The 14,778-nt window shown below is 32.1% G+C and overlaps 5 protein-coding genes across 5 annotated transcripts; 2 read left to right on the top strand and 3 right to left on the bottom strand.

Annotated features, from left to right (window-relative positions):
- Positions 1-612: 612 nt before the first annotated feature.
- On the top strand, positions 613-3,729 carry FG379_000867 (uncharacterized protein; the record flags this gene model as incomplete). The annotated part of the gene is made up of 3 exons (XM_067326277.1): positions 613-770; positions 854-936; positions 1,013-3,729. 3 exons carry the CDS (start codon positions 613-615, stop codon positions 3,727-3,729), a joined length of 2,958 nt encoding a protein of 985 aa, XP_067182603.1.
- Positions 3,730-4,623: 894 nt separating this feature from the next.
- FG379_000866 (uncharacterized protein) lies at positions 4,624-7,341 on the top strand (the record flags this gene model as incomplete). Its single annotated transcript, XM_067326276.1, has 1 exon — positions 4,624-7,341. The coding sequence occupies one exon, from the start codon at positions 4,624-4,626 to the stop codon at positions 7,339-7,341; it is 2,718 nt and encodes a 905-aa protein (XP_067182602.1).
- A 1,067-nt stretch (positions 7,342-8,408) lies between these two features.
- On the bottom strand, positions 8,409-8,909 carry FG379_000865 (uncharacterized protein; the record flags this gene model as incomplete). Its single annotated transcript, XM_067326275.1, has 1 exon — positions 8,409-8,909. One exon carries the CDS (start codon positions 8,907-8,909, stop codon positions 8,409-8,411), a length of 501 nt encoding a protein of 166 aa, XP_067182601.1.
- Positions 8,910-10,100: 1,191 nt separating this feature from the next.
- Positions 10,101-10,625, bottom strand: FG379_000864 (uncharacterized protein; the record flags this gene model as incomplete). The annotated part of the gene is made up of 1 exon (XM_067326274.1): positions 10,101-10,625. One exon carries the CDS (start codon positions 10,623-10,625, stop codon positions 10,101-10,103), a length of 525 nt encoding a protein of 174 aa, XP_067182600.1.
- A 1,840-nt stretch (positions 10,626-12,465) lies between these two features.
- FG379_000863 (uncharacterized protein) lies at positions 12,466-13,416 on the bottom strand (the record flags this gene model as incomplete). The annotated part of the gene is made up of 1 exon (XM_067326273.1): positions 12,466-13,416. One exon carries the CDS (start codon positions 13,414-13,416, stop codon positions 12,466-12,468), a length of 951 nt encoding a protein of 316 aa, XP_067182599.1.
- Positions 13,417-14,778: the final 1,362 nt, after the last annotated feature.

The raw sequence follows: 14,778 nt of genomic DNA, 5'->3' as shown, positions 1-14,778 counted from the left end.
TTATTTCTTTTCACTGGAAATTACTTTTCAATGTTCATACTATATTTAAAAATTATATGAGAAAAGAGGTGATGCAGTATTACAAAAAAACAGATGTTTGTGTGAAAAGGGGGAAAAAATAGAGCATTCATTTGTCTGATATTGATAGCCGAGTGATACAGTTACTCAAATCTTTCAGGAAAGGGAATTAAACACTTATTTTGGTCTAATAAATAGGCGTTTTTTTCACTTTGGTATCTGTGGGGGGGGGGGGGAAGAAGAGGGTACTGGCGTATGGCTCGCTCGTGATCCCAAACTTGCATTATTATACCCATGTTAGATATGTTATACATATCGGTGAAAACCGTAGCTCTGAGAGAAAAGATTCAGATATAAATTCAGTTTCTGTTTAATATGGAATTTGGATTCAATCAGTGAAATACTGCCTAACAAATTTAAAAATTTTTACTTTAACAAGTAATTCTCTGCATGTATAAACAAAGTAAATATAGAGTGGCGCCAATTGATCTAAAAATGAGTGACATGATTTTTTTTGACGAGGAAAATTAGATTGCACAAGAAAAGGGTGTCAGGAATGGGATATACAAAAATTAATTTCGTAACACATATAAAATGAGGTTATATTTCTTTGAGCTGATCCTTTTTCTGGTGGTTTTGTCGTTGGGAGGAGGGAATTTTGTAAGAGGAGCAAAGTTTTGGAAACCACTATTAGGACTTAAGAAGTTAACAAATAAACCAGAGCCACAAAATTTGTCAGGAACGTTGATAGTGTAAGTTTGTTTTTTTTATTTTCCTGTTAGAAGTTGTTATTAAACTTTTTTTTATAATTTATTAATTTGATTTTAATTAAAAGCGACTATTGTTCAGTTTTAACGCCTCAACAAATGAAGCTTTCAAATTTGTTTATTATAGCATCAAAAAAACACTCTAATGATGGTATGTTATGCTAGTTTTACTAAAATATATATGCTAATGATTTTGGATGATAATAACTTTTTTTAAACCTTGTTAGGCATTTCACTTTTGGATTCATGTTTTATAGTATATACTTTAAGAGATGGTTACTTTTCAGGTTGTGAAAAGGCAATTGAACTAACGATTAATGATATTAATTTGAGAGAGGCTAGATTTGAGATATGTAGAGATGTATTGGAGACGGCAAGATCAGATCCAGATTTAAAGGATCTTGTATTTGAAGCAGCACCAGATGAGGTAGAGTCAGTAATAGCGAGAGTGGAGAGCACATTGATAAAAGGATTTGATGAATTGGGAAATGAGTCTTGCAGTATGCTAACAGAGGAGGAGCTGTCAATGGCAAATGCCTTAACTTTGATTTTGCTAGAAGAAGGATATAAATTAAGTAGGATTAGAGCTTGCACGGTTTTGTTATCTTTGAGAGAGGGATCTTTGGATGACTGTGCAAAAACCCTAAGATCCGCTTTGGGAAACGTGATTGAGTATTCAAAGGCTGAAGGATTTTGCAGAGAGCTCGGAAGATTTGCTCCCAGTAAATCTCACATATTTACAAAAACACAAGGAAAAGAATCTGTCATGCAAGAAGAGGTAATAAATAAGAACACAAAAATGAAGATAGAAACAAATGAGGCGGTTTTGGCAGCTCTTGCAATAGATAATCGTATTCATTTGGATGAATTGGATGTAAAGCGTATTTTGTTTGTAGACTATCCAAGCAATCGTATGTTGATTGATAGAAGACAACTTTATGATAGATTTTTGATGTTTTATAGCGGAAACAAGATATCGAGTACTACAAAACGTTTGTTCAAGGAAGGTACTTTAACAGAAGAAGAAGAGGGTGAAGTTCGAAAGACACTCCTTGAGAACATGGAGGTTATTAATTTAACAAACCAGCAGGCTCTTCAGACTCTTTATTCTACCTATAGAAATTTGATCACATCGTTTAAAGAAACTCAAATATTTGTTCAAGATGTTTATTTCCAAAGAAAAAGTGTTCCCGAAAGTTTAAAAAGACGGTTTTACATGCAAATTCAGCTTATAAAGTATATGGAAAAACATATAGGTGCCCTAAGCACTCATATAGAAATGGACAATACTGATATTTTATCAGCAAGAAACTTACCATATGGTATTTCTGATATTAGACAATACTCGGAACTTGGAGAAAAAAATTGGTTACATTCATTAATAAATGATAAACCATATAATGAAATGGATCACTTTTCATTATTTTGTCCTTTATTAAACAAATCGGCCTTTCGTCTCGCATTATTAGTAGTTGGAATTGCTCACGGTGCCTTTGGAAAGAAAAAGGTTAAACTTTCAGACGCCTGTTTGGCAATATCACAATTAAAGGAGAGTGGGAGTTACAAAGACTCGATAAAATTGGCTCTTGGTACTGTTTTTGTAACAAATCAAAAAATACTAACTTTAGAGGAGTTAGATACAATGTACTTTTTGCTTATATCGGCAGTTGATGAGTCTGTAAATGAGTTTTTGTTTGGAGCTCCAGAGGAATACTTTAGTCTTGAAAAAGAGAATGACATTACAGATGAAAAGTTAAAACTTTGGATTGGTCAGGCAAAACACAGACTTGAGAAGGTAATAAATAATCCAAAGGCTATAATTGGAAATATTTCACTTTTAGATGTGGATATGATAATGCAGAGTATTACTCAAGCTGAAGCGAGAATTCAACTTCAAATAGTGGTTGCGATAAGAAAGATTCACGATGCTCTTTTAGCCCTTACGGAAATAGAGGAAGAGATAAGAGTGAATCAAAATAAATTAGATTTTGCAAGGATACAATCTGAACATAGTGATGAAATAAATATGTCAAAGGTGGGTGAGAGACTTTTAAAAGAAAGAGAATCTGTTTTGGACAGGGTTATGGACTTGGTTGTTGAACACGCTGAATATTGTGTGAAGGCCATAGAAATATTTGATATTTCAGACCGTCCAGTAGTAAGAAAAATACACAGAATAATAGCAGTAAATACTGAGCTTAAAAGACTTAATACAAACTATGTAAAAACACTGGAGAATACACCAATTTACAAGTCTAACAAGTTTTTACTCAGAACATCTATATTAAAACATAGAATCGAGCAGGCAAGGAAAGTTTTGACAGAACTTACAATTGGTGAATTTTATAATATTTTTGATACAAGATTTTATACAAGTATTGGTGAATGTTTTAATAATTTAATCCCAGATATTGGTTTAAAATTGAGTATAGATCCAAATTACCCTTTAGATACATCGCATGGTTTTAAAGCAATTAATTCAAAAAAGCCGCCTGTGTACAATATTCTATGTGATAAGAATCAGATTAAGAGGTTTAAAATAGTTCAAGGGGATCTTATTGAGATTTTAAAGCATTCAGATATTCCATTAGTTGATTTTGAGGGCAAAAGGCCCATTTTTGCAGACATACTTACTTTAGAGGGTTGGGGACCTCTAAAAACCACTATAGAAGAACGTGATGAACTAAACATTCCGTGTTCAATTTCCAAGCAACTTTTTAGGAAACTCGTTTCTGATTTATCCCAAAGAGTTATTGGAGGAACCTCTTTCTTTAATATTCCGTTAGTTCATCTTTGGTGTGCTGATCATATTAGATTTAGGAAATATAATCAAGCTTTGTGGAGAAATATAGTTTCCAGACTATGGCTTGTTTTTCAAAATGAGCCATTTGACATAGTGAAGTTAAAGGAAAGAAGGTGGACTCTTCTTTCGTGGTTTAGGTAATTAGTAGGTACTAAAGCGAATATTTACAGACAAGAGTAAATATTGTCATAGTTTATCGTTTCTTTTTGTTTAATAAAAAAATTTGCGTCTATATTTGCCTTAATAATGTATTCAGTTTGGAATAAAATGCCAAAATGAGACCATATTACTAAGGTGCATGATCATTCATGCCGATCTTTGCCGCCTTTTGGTATGATTCTTACCAATTTCAAGTAATTCACGCCCCCACTATTAGCATAGAAAAAAATATTAAGATTTTAAGATGAATATCGTCGGGGATTTTTTAATGAGGCAGGATTTGTTTAAATTTTGACGCTTTCCTTCGCGAGTTGGCTTTATTTTTCACGATATTACCATTTTCGTTAATTAAAATGAATTTTTAAATATTCGAGTTGGCGCCTTTCGCTTTTTATAGTGTATAATATATATAAGAAAAAATATAGGTACCGAGATGAGGGTGAGGGAAAAAAATAAATTTTAAAAATAGGAAATGCGTTTAGGCGTCATCATCTATAAGCTAGTATGGAGGTAAATTCTTTTTATAATGTAGGCAGTACTACCAAACGTCTCTTATAAATAAATTCGTAAATAATTAATATAAAAATAGAGAATAAATGTGATAAAAAAATAATTATAAGTGAACAAGTGTAAGTACATTAGAAAGTGTAAGGTGACATAGATTTAGAGGAGTTGTGAAACTAGTCCTGACAAGAGAAAGGTGGGTATTATTTGTAAGTGAATAGTAAATTCACAAAGAAGAAATTACCTGTCTTATTTTTATTGTGGGATATAAGTAATAAGTTAAATTGTGGAGAAAGGTGTTTATTTAATATAGGAATAGCTGAATAATAAATAAGTGGTTTATAGATATTTTATTTGAGTATCTCTGTTGAAATGATAAAGGAGGAAAGTAATATGGGATCTGAGACAGGGATGATTATAGACGGGTTGGAAGGAGATTTGAGTACGGTTAGTTCGGCAAAGGAGCAAGATTCGTTTTGTGAGAATAATAGTAAAAATAAGGAAGAATTGAATGTAAACGAAGACATAAGAGTGGATATAGACAATGAATTAATATGCATAGATTTTTTCCTGCGTTATTTGTCTTATTTGTTTCCATTATGGGCTGAATACGGGGATAATTTTATGTTTCATATTACACAAATATACAGTGCATTTAGTAAATCGGAATATCATCCATATATTCAAATATTGGAGAGTTTAGGACTGGGGATAGGTGGGGAGAAACGGAATGGAACGGTAACTTTGAACCAGGATTTTATGATAGGTGACTCTCTTTCCTACCCATTGGATATAGAAAGATGTGATACTCAGACATGTATAAAGGCAATTTCATATTTAGATTCATATAGGGAGTGGATAGATAATATACTTTCCAGGTCTGGGTATGATTTTGAGGGTCCTCTTCAATTGTCTACAGAGATAGAGGAGGGTAGGATAGGCCGATTAGTACATGAATGGAAATTAGAGGAGATTACTGGTGAGATAGTTTTGCCGTTGGTTTATCAATCATATGTTACTTTTGATTTCAGAATAGGAGATCGTAGCGATATTGATTCAGCTGTTAATATTGGTGGATCTTCTGGGAGTTTAGATAAGGCATTGGGAATCAGTGGAGATATGAGTAAAACAGGAACAGTAGGTGTCAAGGGTTTTGGTTCTTCTCCTTCCAAGAACGGTAATGAGGTTGGCGTAACATATGAGAAAAATAGGGATCGTTGGGTAGCGGTTTGGACAGAGAATGGTATAAGAAGAAGCAGGATTTTTAATGTAAAACAGTATGGTTATGATACAGCAAGAGAGATGGCAATTCAATATAGAAGAGAACAAATAATGAATTTATCTAATAAATCATCATCTCAGACCGTTAATAATCCTGCTCAAAGATGTAGCAAGAGAAACAGAAAGGCCGTTGAGACGTCATCATCAAGATCTTTAAAGTCTCCTTCCTCATATAATACAAGAAACTCTGCGGGTCCAGAAACTGTTACAGTTAAAAATCCTGATTATGAGGTATATTTCGACATTGATAGGGATTCTTGGGTGTGTAAGAATATTTCAGGAGCTCTAAATCTGGAAGAAGAGGAGACAGCATTTTCGGTGGAGGAGTATGGTTCTGAGAAGGCAAAGCAGTTGGCGATAGAAAAGGGAGGTGGTTTACTGGAGGAGACTGTTACACAAACACCAATTAAAAGAGCTTTGTCAAAGTCAAATGTTGGAAAAAGTTCAGTAAACACACCAAAAAGGCGTGATTCTACTGGTTATGCGTCGTCTTCATCTTCTTCGTTTAGAATAAAAATAGCCAATGGAGTTTTAGGTAGCTCTAAAGGATTAGATGTTGGAGTTAATCCGGAACAACAAAATCAACAGACTTCTGGCGGAAGAAACGAATCCGGTAGACGATCGTCGATGGATGAATTTTTGGTTTATCATGGAAAGAAATACTATTTTGGACCAGTTATAGAGGGGATAAGATATGATAAGATACAAAACAGATGGGTGACTGGTTATATAGGACAAGATGGAAGAAAACGTTATAAATACTTTAGTATTGGGGCATACGGATTCGAGGGATCTAGACAGTTGGCAATAGAATATAGGGAGGGTTTATATTCAAGTACAAAAGGAGTGGATAAATTGAGTGAATTTCTACAGACGGTTATTCAGGGATTTCCGGCATTGGAAGATGGAACTCTTCAGGATGTTTCCTTTGACGACTTGATTTTCCAAAAAGGGCAAATTAAGGGTGGATCTGACAAGTTTTACCTGTGCGTTCCTTCTAAAGGTGATTTTTTGGTAACAACACCAGTAGATGATAATGATCAACTTTATATTTCTCTTGTGAATAAGTACAAAGATATTTTAAAAAATAATGGAGGAAAAGAGAATAGTTATATGAAAGATTTGCTAAGAGCAGCGGGAGAAGGGACACCAAACAAACAACTCGTTAGTTCTGAAACATCCTTAGACAAGGAGGAAACTTTGTCACCATTAGAACTTAAATCTAAAATAGATTCAGATAAAGCATTAGAATTTTCTGCAGCATTGAATGATACTTTTGAAAGAGAAACTAAAAGAGAAAAGATGGATACTGAATTTGAGAATATAAATACTGAAAACAACAACTCCATAATTGATGCAAGTGATAAACAAGATTATATTTCAGACAACAATAATGCTGAAATTGATCAAGAATCGAACAAGAAGGATATGTGTTTGTCACAAGGGAGTATTGGATCTTCAATATTAAGTGAGAATTTTATCAACAATTTCTCTTCTATTAATACACATGATGATTCAATGTTTATAGAGGTGGAGGACAAGACAACACCGGAAAGAACAAAAAGACGGCTTTTTATTGGACCAAAAATAGACGGGGTACAATATAACCCTTCAATACAACGTTGGGTAGCACATTATGAGCAGGATGGCATCCAACTTGCGAAAAACTTTAGTGCTAAGACTTATGGTTTTGAAAAATCTAGATATTTGGCTATTGAATGGAGAACAAAGTATCATGGGGAGCCTCCTCAGATGAATGTTCTTCTTCAAGCTCTTAAGGAGCAGGGGATAGAGTACCCTCCTAAATGAACATAAAGTAGTTGGTTATATTTGATATTAATTAAAGTTTGTTACCGTTAATTATTTAGAATACGTGGATATTTTTATGAAATATTAATTTTATTTCTCCTTTTCTAAATAAAGCGAGGTGATTAAATAATGCGTATCTTAACTGTCATCAAACATTAGTTTTTAATATATATAAATAAAGTTATTATAATATAAACAAATTAGTATTCTTCTTATTAGTTTATTTTATTTTTACCTTTTATGTTAACTATAAAATTTTCCTAGTTATCTTGTTGTATCAATTGTTAAGTTCTAATTAACAAAACTCGAGACTGATTTAAGTTTGTAATGTAATTGATATGAAAACAAATCGAGGTATATAGATGAAAAATACATTATATAAAATCTTTTTTTCCCTTTTTGTTCATAATAATAGTGGTATAATATTGCGACATGAAATTGAAAACATACAGGTACGTAATACAATATATAACATTCAACACTTGAAATATAAACAAATAGGAAAGGAGTCAATTATTATCTATTATGGACACACCTATCTATAATACGGTATTGACAAATAAACAACCTCAAACTATAAAACCAAGGCAATAAGCTCTAATTTGTTTAGCTGACGTCAAAACAATAATTCAATAGCTGACAGACTAAATGTAGCACTTCATATTACATTACTTTAAATAGTGTGTACACGAAAGTAGAACGAGCTAAAATTAAACATTTTATCCAATTCGACTCTAATTGCAAATATTCGCTCCTGAATAACACCACATGCCAAACAAAAGTTCTCAATGTCGAAAAAAGGTGGGGTGAAAATATTACTAATAAATTACCTTATCACAAAATAATTGATATACTCATATACACTAAAAAAGCACAGGACAATTCTACTTTTATCAGTACTAAAAATGCACTCTCTTTTCAATGACTAAACGAAAGCTATCTTCTCCTTGATATATCTTTGTTGATATAAACAAAGTGATGTATCTAGTTTAATTTGTTATTTTTAGCACCCGTTAACTCTGCAAATGAAGCGTACCAACTGGCCTTAATTATAGCCAGGAGGACCTTCATACGGTGGATTCATACAATGATGATGATGATGGTGATGGTGGTGGTGGTGGGAAATCATCATCGCTAGGTGGTGGTGGTGGTGGGAAATCATCATCGCTAGGTGGTGGTGGTGGTGGTGGTGGTGGTGGTGGTAAATCATCATCGCTAGGTGGTGGTGGGAAATTATCATTGTTAGGTTGTTGTCCAGATTCGTTACCATCAAAGGCACGATTTGAAACGCCAACAAGTTGAGGATCACCAGGTTCCACATCCCCACCAAGACCACTAACGTCATAACCGCCCGAACTACAACGACAACAACAACCAAAACATTTTCTTAACCTCTTACAAAAACCCTTACAACACCCACCAGACCCACCACCTAAACAAGATCCCAATTTAATGTTAGATACTGAAATAATACCACTAAAATACGAACTTTGATATCCGTACCCATTTAAATATACAGATAAAAATGCTCCTATAAGAGCTAATGAAATTATCTTGTTTGAAATCATTGTTCTATTCCTTTAAAAGTAACGTTACTTATTTTTGGTCTGAAATAATCCTACAATGTCCTCTCTCTCTGTAGCAATGAGACAGGATAATAGAGAGGTGAAACGTAATTATAGGCGGGAACGTAAAGTATTTTTTTGCGTGGTGGAAAAAAATCAAACTCGAAATAGGCCTTAAACTACTCAATGATGTAATAGAGGATGTATATGTATATATGTAGATGGTAAAATGAGTGAAGAAAATATGAGATTATAGTACTATTTCTTTCCTACCGGAATATTGTTCTTTTTCGATATGTATGTAAGACTTTATTCAAATTTAGTGTTTGTATGAATTTACATCAGTAAATTTACTTGTCAAGGTCACGTAACAAAACGAAGTGGCCGTGAATGTATTTGTAATTTAGGCTGGGATTTAATTATTTCCCATTTCAACGGAGACAAAATAATTGCGTGAATGTCACATTACTCGTGCAATTGCTTTATAAGTGGAATTTCCAAATAGAGGAGAGAAGGTACTGGTGGATTGTGTGTAGTAATAATTGATTTTGTGATTTGTTTACGAGGTTACATATGCTATGGTGCAGTGCATCTGCTATTTTATAGTTTTTTTTAAATTCCTACTAAATTTTAATCGCTAGTGTGATGTGATTGTGTTGACAGATAGATGATGACAGCAATTTAGAGTTGGAATTCATCCGATTACGGGTGAATTTGTCGCTTATATAGAGTAGTGTTGGTAATATGTAGGCTAGTTGCATTCAACACAATAAGAATTAACGACAAATATATACAATAAGTGATAAATTGCTAATTGATAATTATATGTTTCCAAAGTCAACAAAAAATATCACATTATAACCACATCATGCGACTCCTTAGAAGTGATTAATAGAATTTTACACCATATTAGGAATATTGTTAAGTTCACTTTAATTAGTAGTAATATTTAAACATTATTTGTAGGTAACTTTACATAGATGAATTATTCAATTCACTCCTCGTTTTCATAATTCATTCAGAGTAATAAATTACAATACATATTTAATCAAACTATCAACAATTTAAAGGTAGTTTGTTTCAATAGGGTATCAACACATCAAATTAGTATATATTAAATTATATAAATATAGATCTCTGACAAGTAACTAATCACATATTTTCCATATTATACGTGACTTGTTTTTAATACTGTTATATGCTTCTTCTTAGATAACAACGATTTAATCCTTTACTACATGGATCTTCCTCTTGATATGGTGGTGGTGGCGATTCAGGTTCAGGTTCGGGTTCGGGTTCGGGTTCGGGTTCGGGTTCAGGTTCGGGTTCGGGTTCAGGTTCAGGTAACACACGTTCTCCATAACCCGGACCTGAGCCGATTCCCAAAACAACCTCATCATATGAAGGTGGTGGTGTTGGTGGTGGTGTTGGTGTTAAATTTAAACTGCTATCATCAGTATCGGAATATCCAGAATTCGAAAAACCACCATCGCCCAAATGTTCAGGTCCAGGTCCATGTTCAGGTTCATGTCCTTCATCGGCACATCCACAAAGATAACCCCAACAATATCCCCAACAACGAGATAAACATCCTCTAATTAATCCACATTGAAGGTTAGATACCTCCACTAGTGAGTATATATTATTTTTACCACTTTGATTAACATGGGCGGCAACTATTGCAAATATAACTAAAGTTATTCTTGTAACAGACCTCATTTATTAAATGTATTCTTACTAGATGCATAAGTTTGTGTAAGATGTCAGCAGATCGACTCTAAAATAAATGTTAAAATTCAAAAATCCCGGCCTTTTTTAGATGACTTTTATAGCGGCAAAAAGGTAAAAAACAATTAATTTCCAATTCTGACTTTATGCATTCTCGGTAGGAGATAAATACCGGGAAAAATGAGATTGCAATAATTTCTCTTTTGTTTTGGTGTTAAATAGAAAATATGCATTACGATTAGTGAAATTAACTGTATTTTTACAATTATTTATTTCTATATATTATTTAGACAAACTGCTTCGCACCATTTTAGGTTTAATGCATTTCGTTTTTGAGTAAATTTAAAACAATGATGTATTTAACCACATCTAATTTCCCCTATAAAGTGAAAAAAAGAGTAATGCGAATATGCATATAATTAGTTAAATATCTATTATTATTTCTTTAAAAAGTTGAATAGACCTTTAGATTTTTTAGTTGAAAATCCATTGTTATTGATTTATTTGGTATTTGCTAGGTTTATTAATTATTTACTATTGGAAATTTAGAATATTTTTACTGCAAATCTATGTCAAAATAACTCAGTTTAATTGATGAACACTCCTTAATTAAAACAGAAGGATTAAAAAATTCATTGTGTAGTTCGCATTAGAAAAATAATTATTACTACAAAAGCTCTGCTTAGAATTCAAAGTAATAGTAACACATTATATCTCATTCATAAACAATATTCCTGCTGCTTTTTGATTTTGAGGTGAAATATATTAATGAGTGATGGTAATGTTGAATCTTCTCTTTTAATGTACTACATAAATCCAAAAAAAACTCATTTTCCTCTTAACGCTATCTCACAAAAGGAGTTTCATTTTTATTGCAGAGGCCTAGTCATAGTGCCAGGATAATAGTTTATGAAATTAAAATTCTTTTTAGAATAAATCACACTAATTTGTATTTAGCTTTTAAATTAAATATTTTATGTTCACACTCCTTAAATCGAGAAAAAAGGTATGTTAAATCATCTCGATTCTCAAATGCAACAATTACATTTAGCTTAATGCCAGTTTAATTATGAAGAAAATCAATTTATTGTGAATAAAAAAAAAGTTTTCAATGACTCAGAATGCCTTTTCTGTTATTTTATTTGTTATTAAGGAGAAGAATAATGTTTGGATAAGAAAGTGAACGTCGAGTTATTGTCAGAATTAAATTAAAAACGACGTACATAGATGCTTAAGGAGGAAGAAAATAAATGTAATTACCCAATGTTAATAATGATAAAATTATCAATAGAAAAATGACGTTCTAGTAAATAAATGTTTATATTTGACATCGGAAAAAAAATTAAACTCTGATAAATATTAAAAATAACCCAACATGATAATCCAAACCAACTAAAAACTGAGATTCATATTTGGGTTAATAAAGAAAATGTTTTCAAACTCACCCAAAGCGTTTTCCACTATAAGTAGTGGAAAACGCTTTAATATAGCGAAAACAATTGTATCAAATGCAAAAATAGGTTTGTCGTTCAAGTAACCACTAGTACTTCCCGCAACGCTTAAATTAATTAAACAGCTGTAATGGCCGTGTAAATCGTTTATGTATTCTAAACGACGCATATTCAATAAAACCACAGACACATAATACGGAAATTCGCGGTAAAAACCACTTAATAACTTTAATAATTTCCATATTTATGTACTCACATACATGCAAGCATTTGTATTTAATACTTCCAAGCTTATATTTATATCAAAACTCTCAAGCACTATTTCCTGCACATAAAAGTCCTCACTCTAAAAACCTTTTAAATGGATTAATCACCGCAATCTAATTTCCATTATAGATGGAATTAGAACAGGTGATATTGGTCTCATTTTTACTGCCTAAAACAGAAATCAATACTAGCTTGCCACTATTTGCACTTTTTTCCTCTCCATTATTTGAAGTATAGTTAGAATTTCCAACAAAAAAATTAAATGTTGATCCTTCATCATGTGGCCCAACAAAAAGTGAAATTCTGGTTTCATTACCACTAACTGTGTATTTAATGTTTGAATCAACACCTGGACCTATGTCACTGAAAAATAGTGGATTTTTAAAACCACCATATAATTTTTGACCTAATAAACTTGAATTAAAGTTATATAATCCTGAATGAAGTCCAAAATCCCTGTTAGATGGGAAAAGAGGTCTAAAATTCCTTCCTAGTCCGAAATTAAATCCACGATGTAACTCGGGCCCAAAATCTGAATCTAACAACGATTCGTCAATAAACCGCTTTTCAAAATCGAAATCAAATTGTAAATCTGAACCGAATTTCAAATCTTCCAGAAAACTATCCAAGTTGGAGTTTACTAAAGAACTGGAGTTTTTATATTGATCGAAAGTTATAGTAAGTACAATTGGTTTAACTAGATCTAAATCACTTCCAGATAAGGTATCGTTCTGCAAAACGAAATCCGCTGTGTTATTTAATGAATCAAGTTTAAATATCTCACAAGTTTTCGACTCATTAATATCTTTATACTCAACAATCTCTAATTTTACAAAAGTGAAATTTGAACTTGAATTTGAAGAAGCTGTAACAATCTCAGAATTGAAAAAAAAACCACTCCTACTTGTATTACTAGATCTGAGACTAGGTGGACTCGATTTAATAAGCGAATGCTCTAACAACAGCGAATTTGCATTAAACTGAAACTCATACATATAACTACAAAGAATAGTTGTCACTACGAATGCTGTGAAAATCAGCTTTATCAAAACCCTACTTTTCATTATCTCGTTAAAACTAAAAATAGTAAAAACATGTTACTACTAACTCATAAAATACACAAAAGGCACGAATGAGCGCTTGTCTGTGGTCACCTGGCCCTTTTCTGTTGTATCCAATAAATAACCCGCCCTTATCAATTATTTTTTAACTAGGATGTACTCCTGTGTGGTGCCGCCCAAATAGGTAACTTAGGTTTATTGCTGCAAAATACGAGGTTGTGCATTTAAAAAAAGGCGGCGTATACTATTACATGTGTATTCTTTTAAAAACATGGTCCAGTCCGATGATTAATATACATTACTTATTGGAAAAAAATGAAAGTGTTTTTACGACCAACATTTTAAAAAATTCTTTTTCTCTATAGTTGTTATTATCATATTAAATAACTGTATGTAGAGAATAAATTTATTTATTTAACTTGGGATGAGATATTTTCAGAGAAAGCAAAGCAACGAGTCGCGTATTACATGTCGTTCGCTTTCTTAAAAATTATTATTGCTTCGTGTGTTTGTTCTGTTCTCACCATCTAGCCATATAATCCTGGTGTTATTTATTGGAGAATTATTAGTCGTGGGTTTCACAGTGACAACGCAAAAGCCTTTTTCGATTATTTGTTTTATAATTTAACATCCGAAGCGTCCTATGAGCAATACAATAATAAGTGATTGTATCAATGTTTATACATTCTATTCATTTATTCGGTTGTAAATCAAAACCTCCACAGCTCTCCTTATATCCAATCACCACACTCTTCAGATAAATAATTGACCCAAGCCTATAAATTTTCTTTTGTATATATCAAATACTAGAACTTAAACTTATTCTTCAGCAATAACACGTCAAACGAAAACTAATTCTTTAGCTGAATTATAAAATTCGCAAACGTAACTGTAATTGTGACTGGGACTTAAAATCTGCTCCGAATTTAAGTTAAAAATAACACTTGTCAAGATTAAATACATGTTTAAGTTATTGTCACTGAAAAATTCGTATATTAATATATAACTATATCGACAATAATGATTTTTAAAATACAATGTGTGAGAGACTAGTAAATCTATTTGTTCCCGTGTTATTCACGATATCTCTCCTTTGTTTTACACTAAAAATCACAAATTATGTTTAATAAACACTGGGTAAATGTAAATGAGTTAAATAAATAGAAGCTTACATAGAAAATATGGATGTCTCACTACATAATAATTAGTAATTGTTACAGATAAAATAATCTTAATTTAAAAATACATTTCATTTATACTCGAATATTTCGGTTACTAACAGTTAATCTTATGGTTTATTTTGAGAAATCAAATCCTGTAAATGTTATACCATATTAATACAAACACCTCGATAATTGCCCATGA

This window comes from Cryptosporidium bovis, assembly GCF_009768925.1.
Source record: "Cryptosporidium bovis isolate 45015 chromosome Unknown contig_17, whole genome shotgun sequence".
Taxonomy (NCBI): Eukaryota; Apicomplexa; class Conoidasida; order Eucoccidiorida; family Cryptosporidiidae; genus Cryptosporidium; species Cryptosporidium bovis.
The sequence above is the reverse complement of the archived record's forward strand: the minus strand, read 5'-3'. Positions and strand labels throughout refer to the sequence as shown.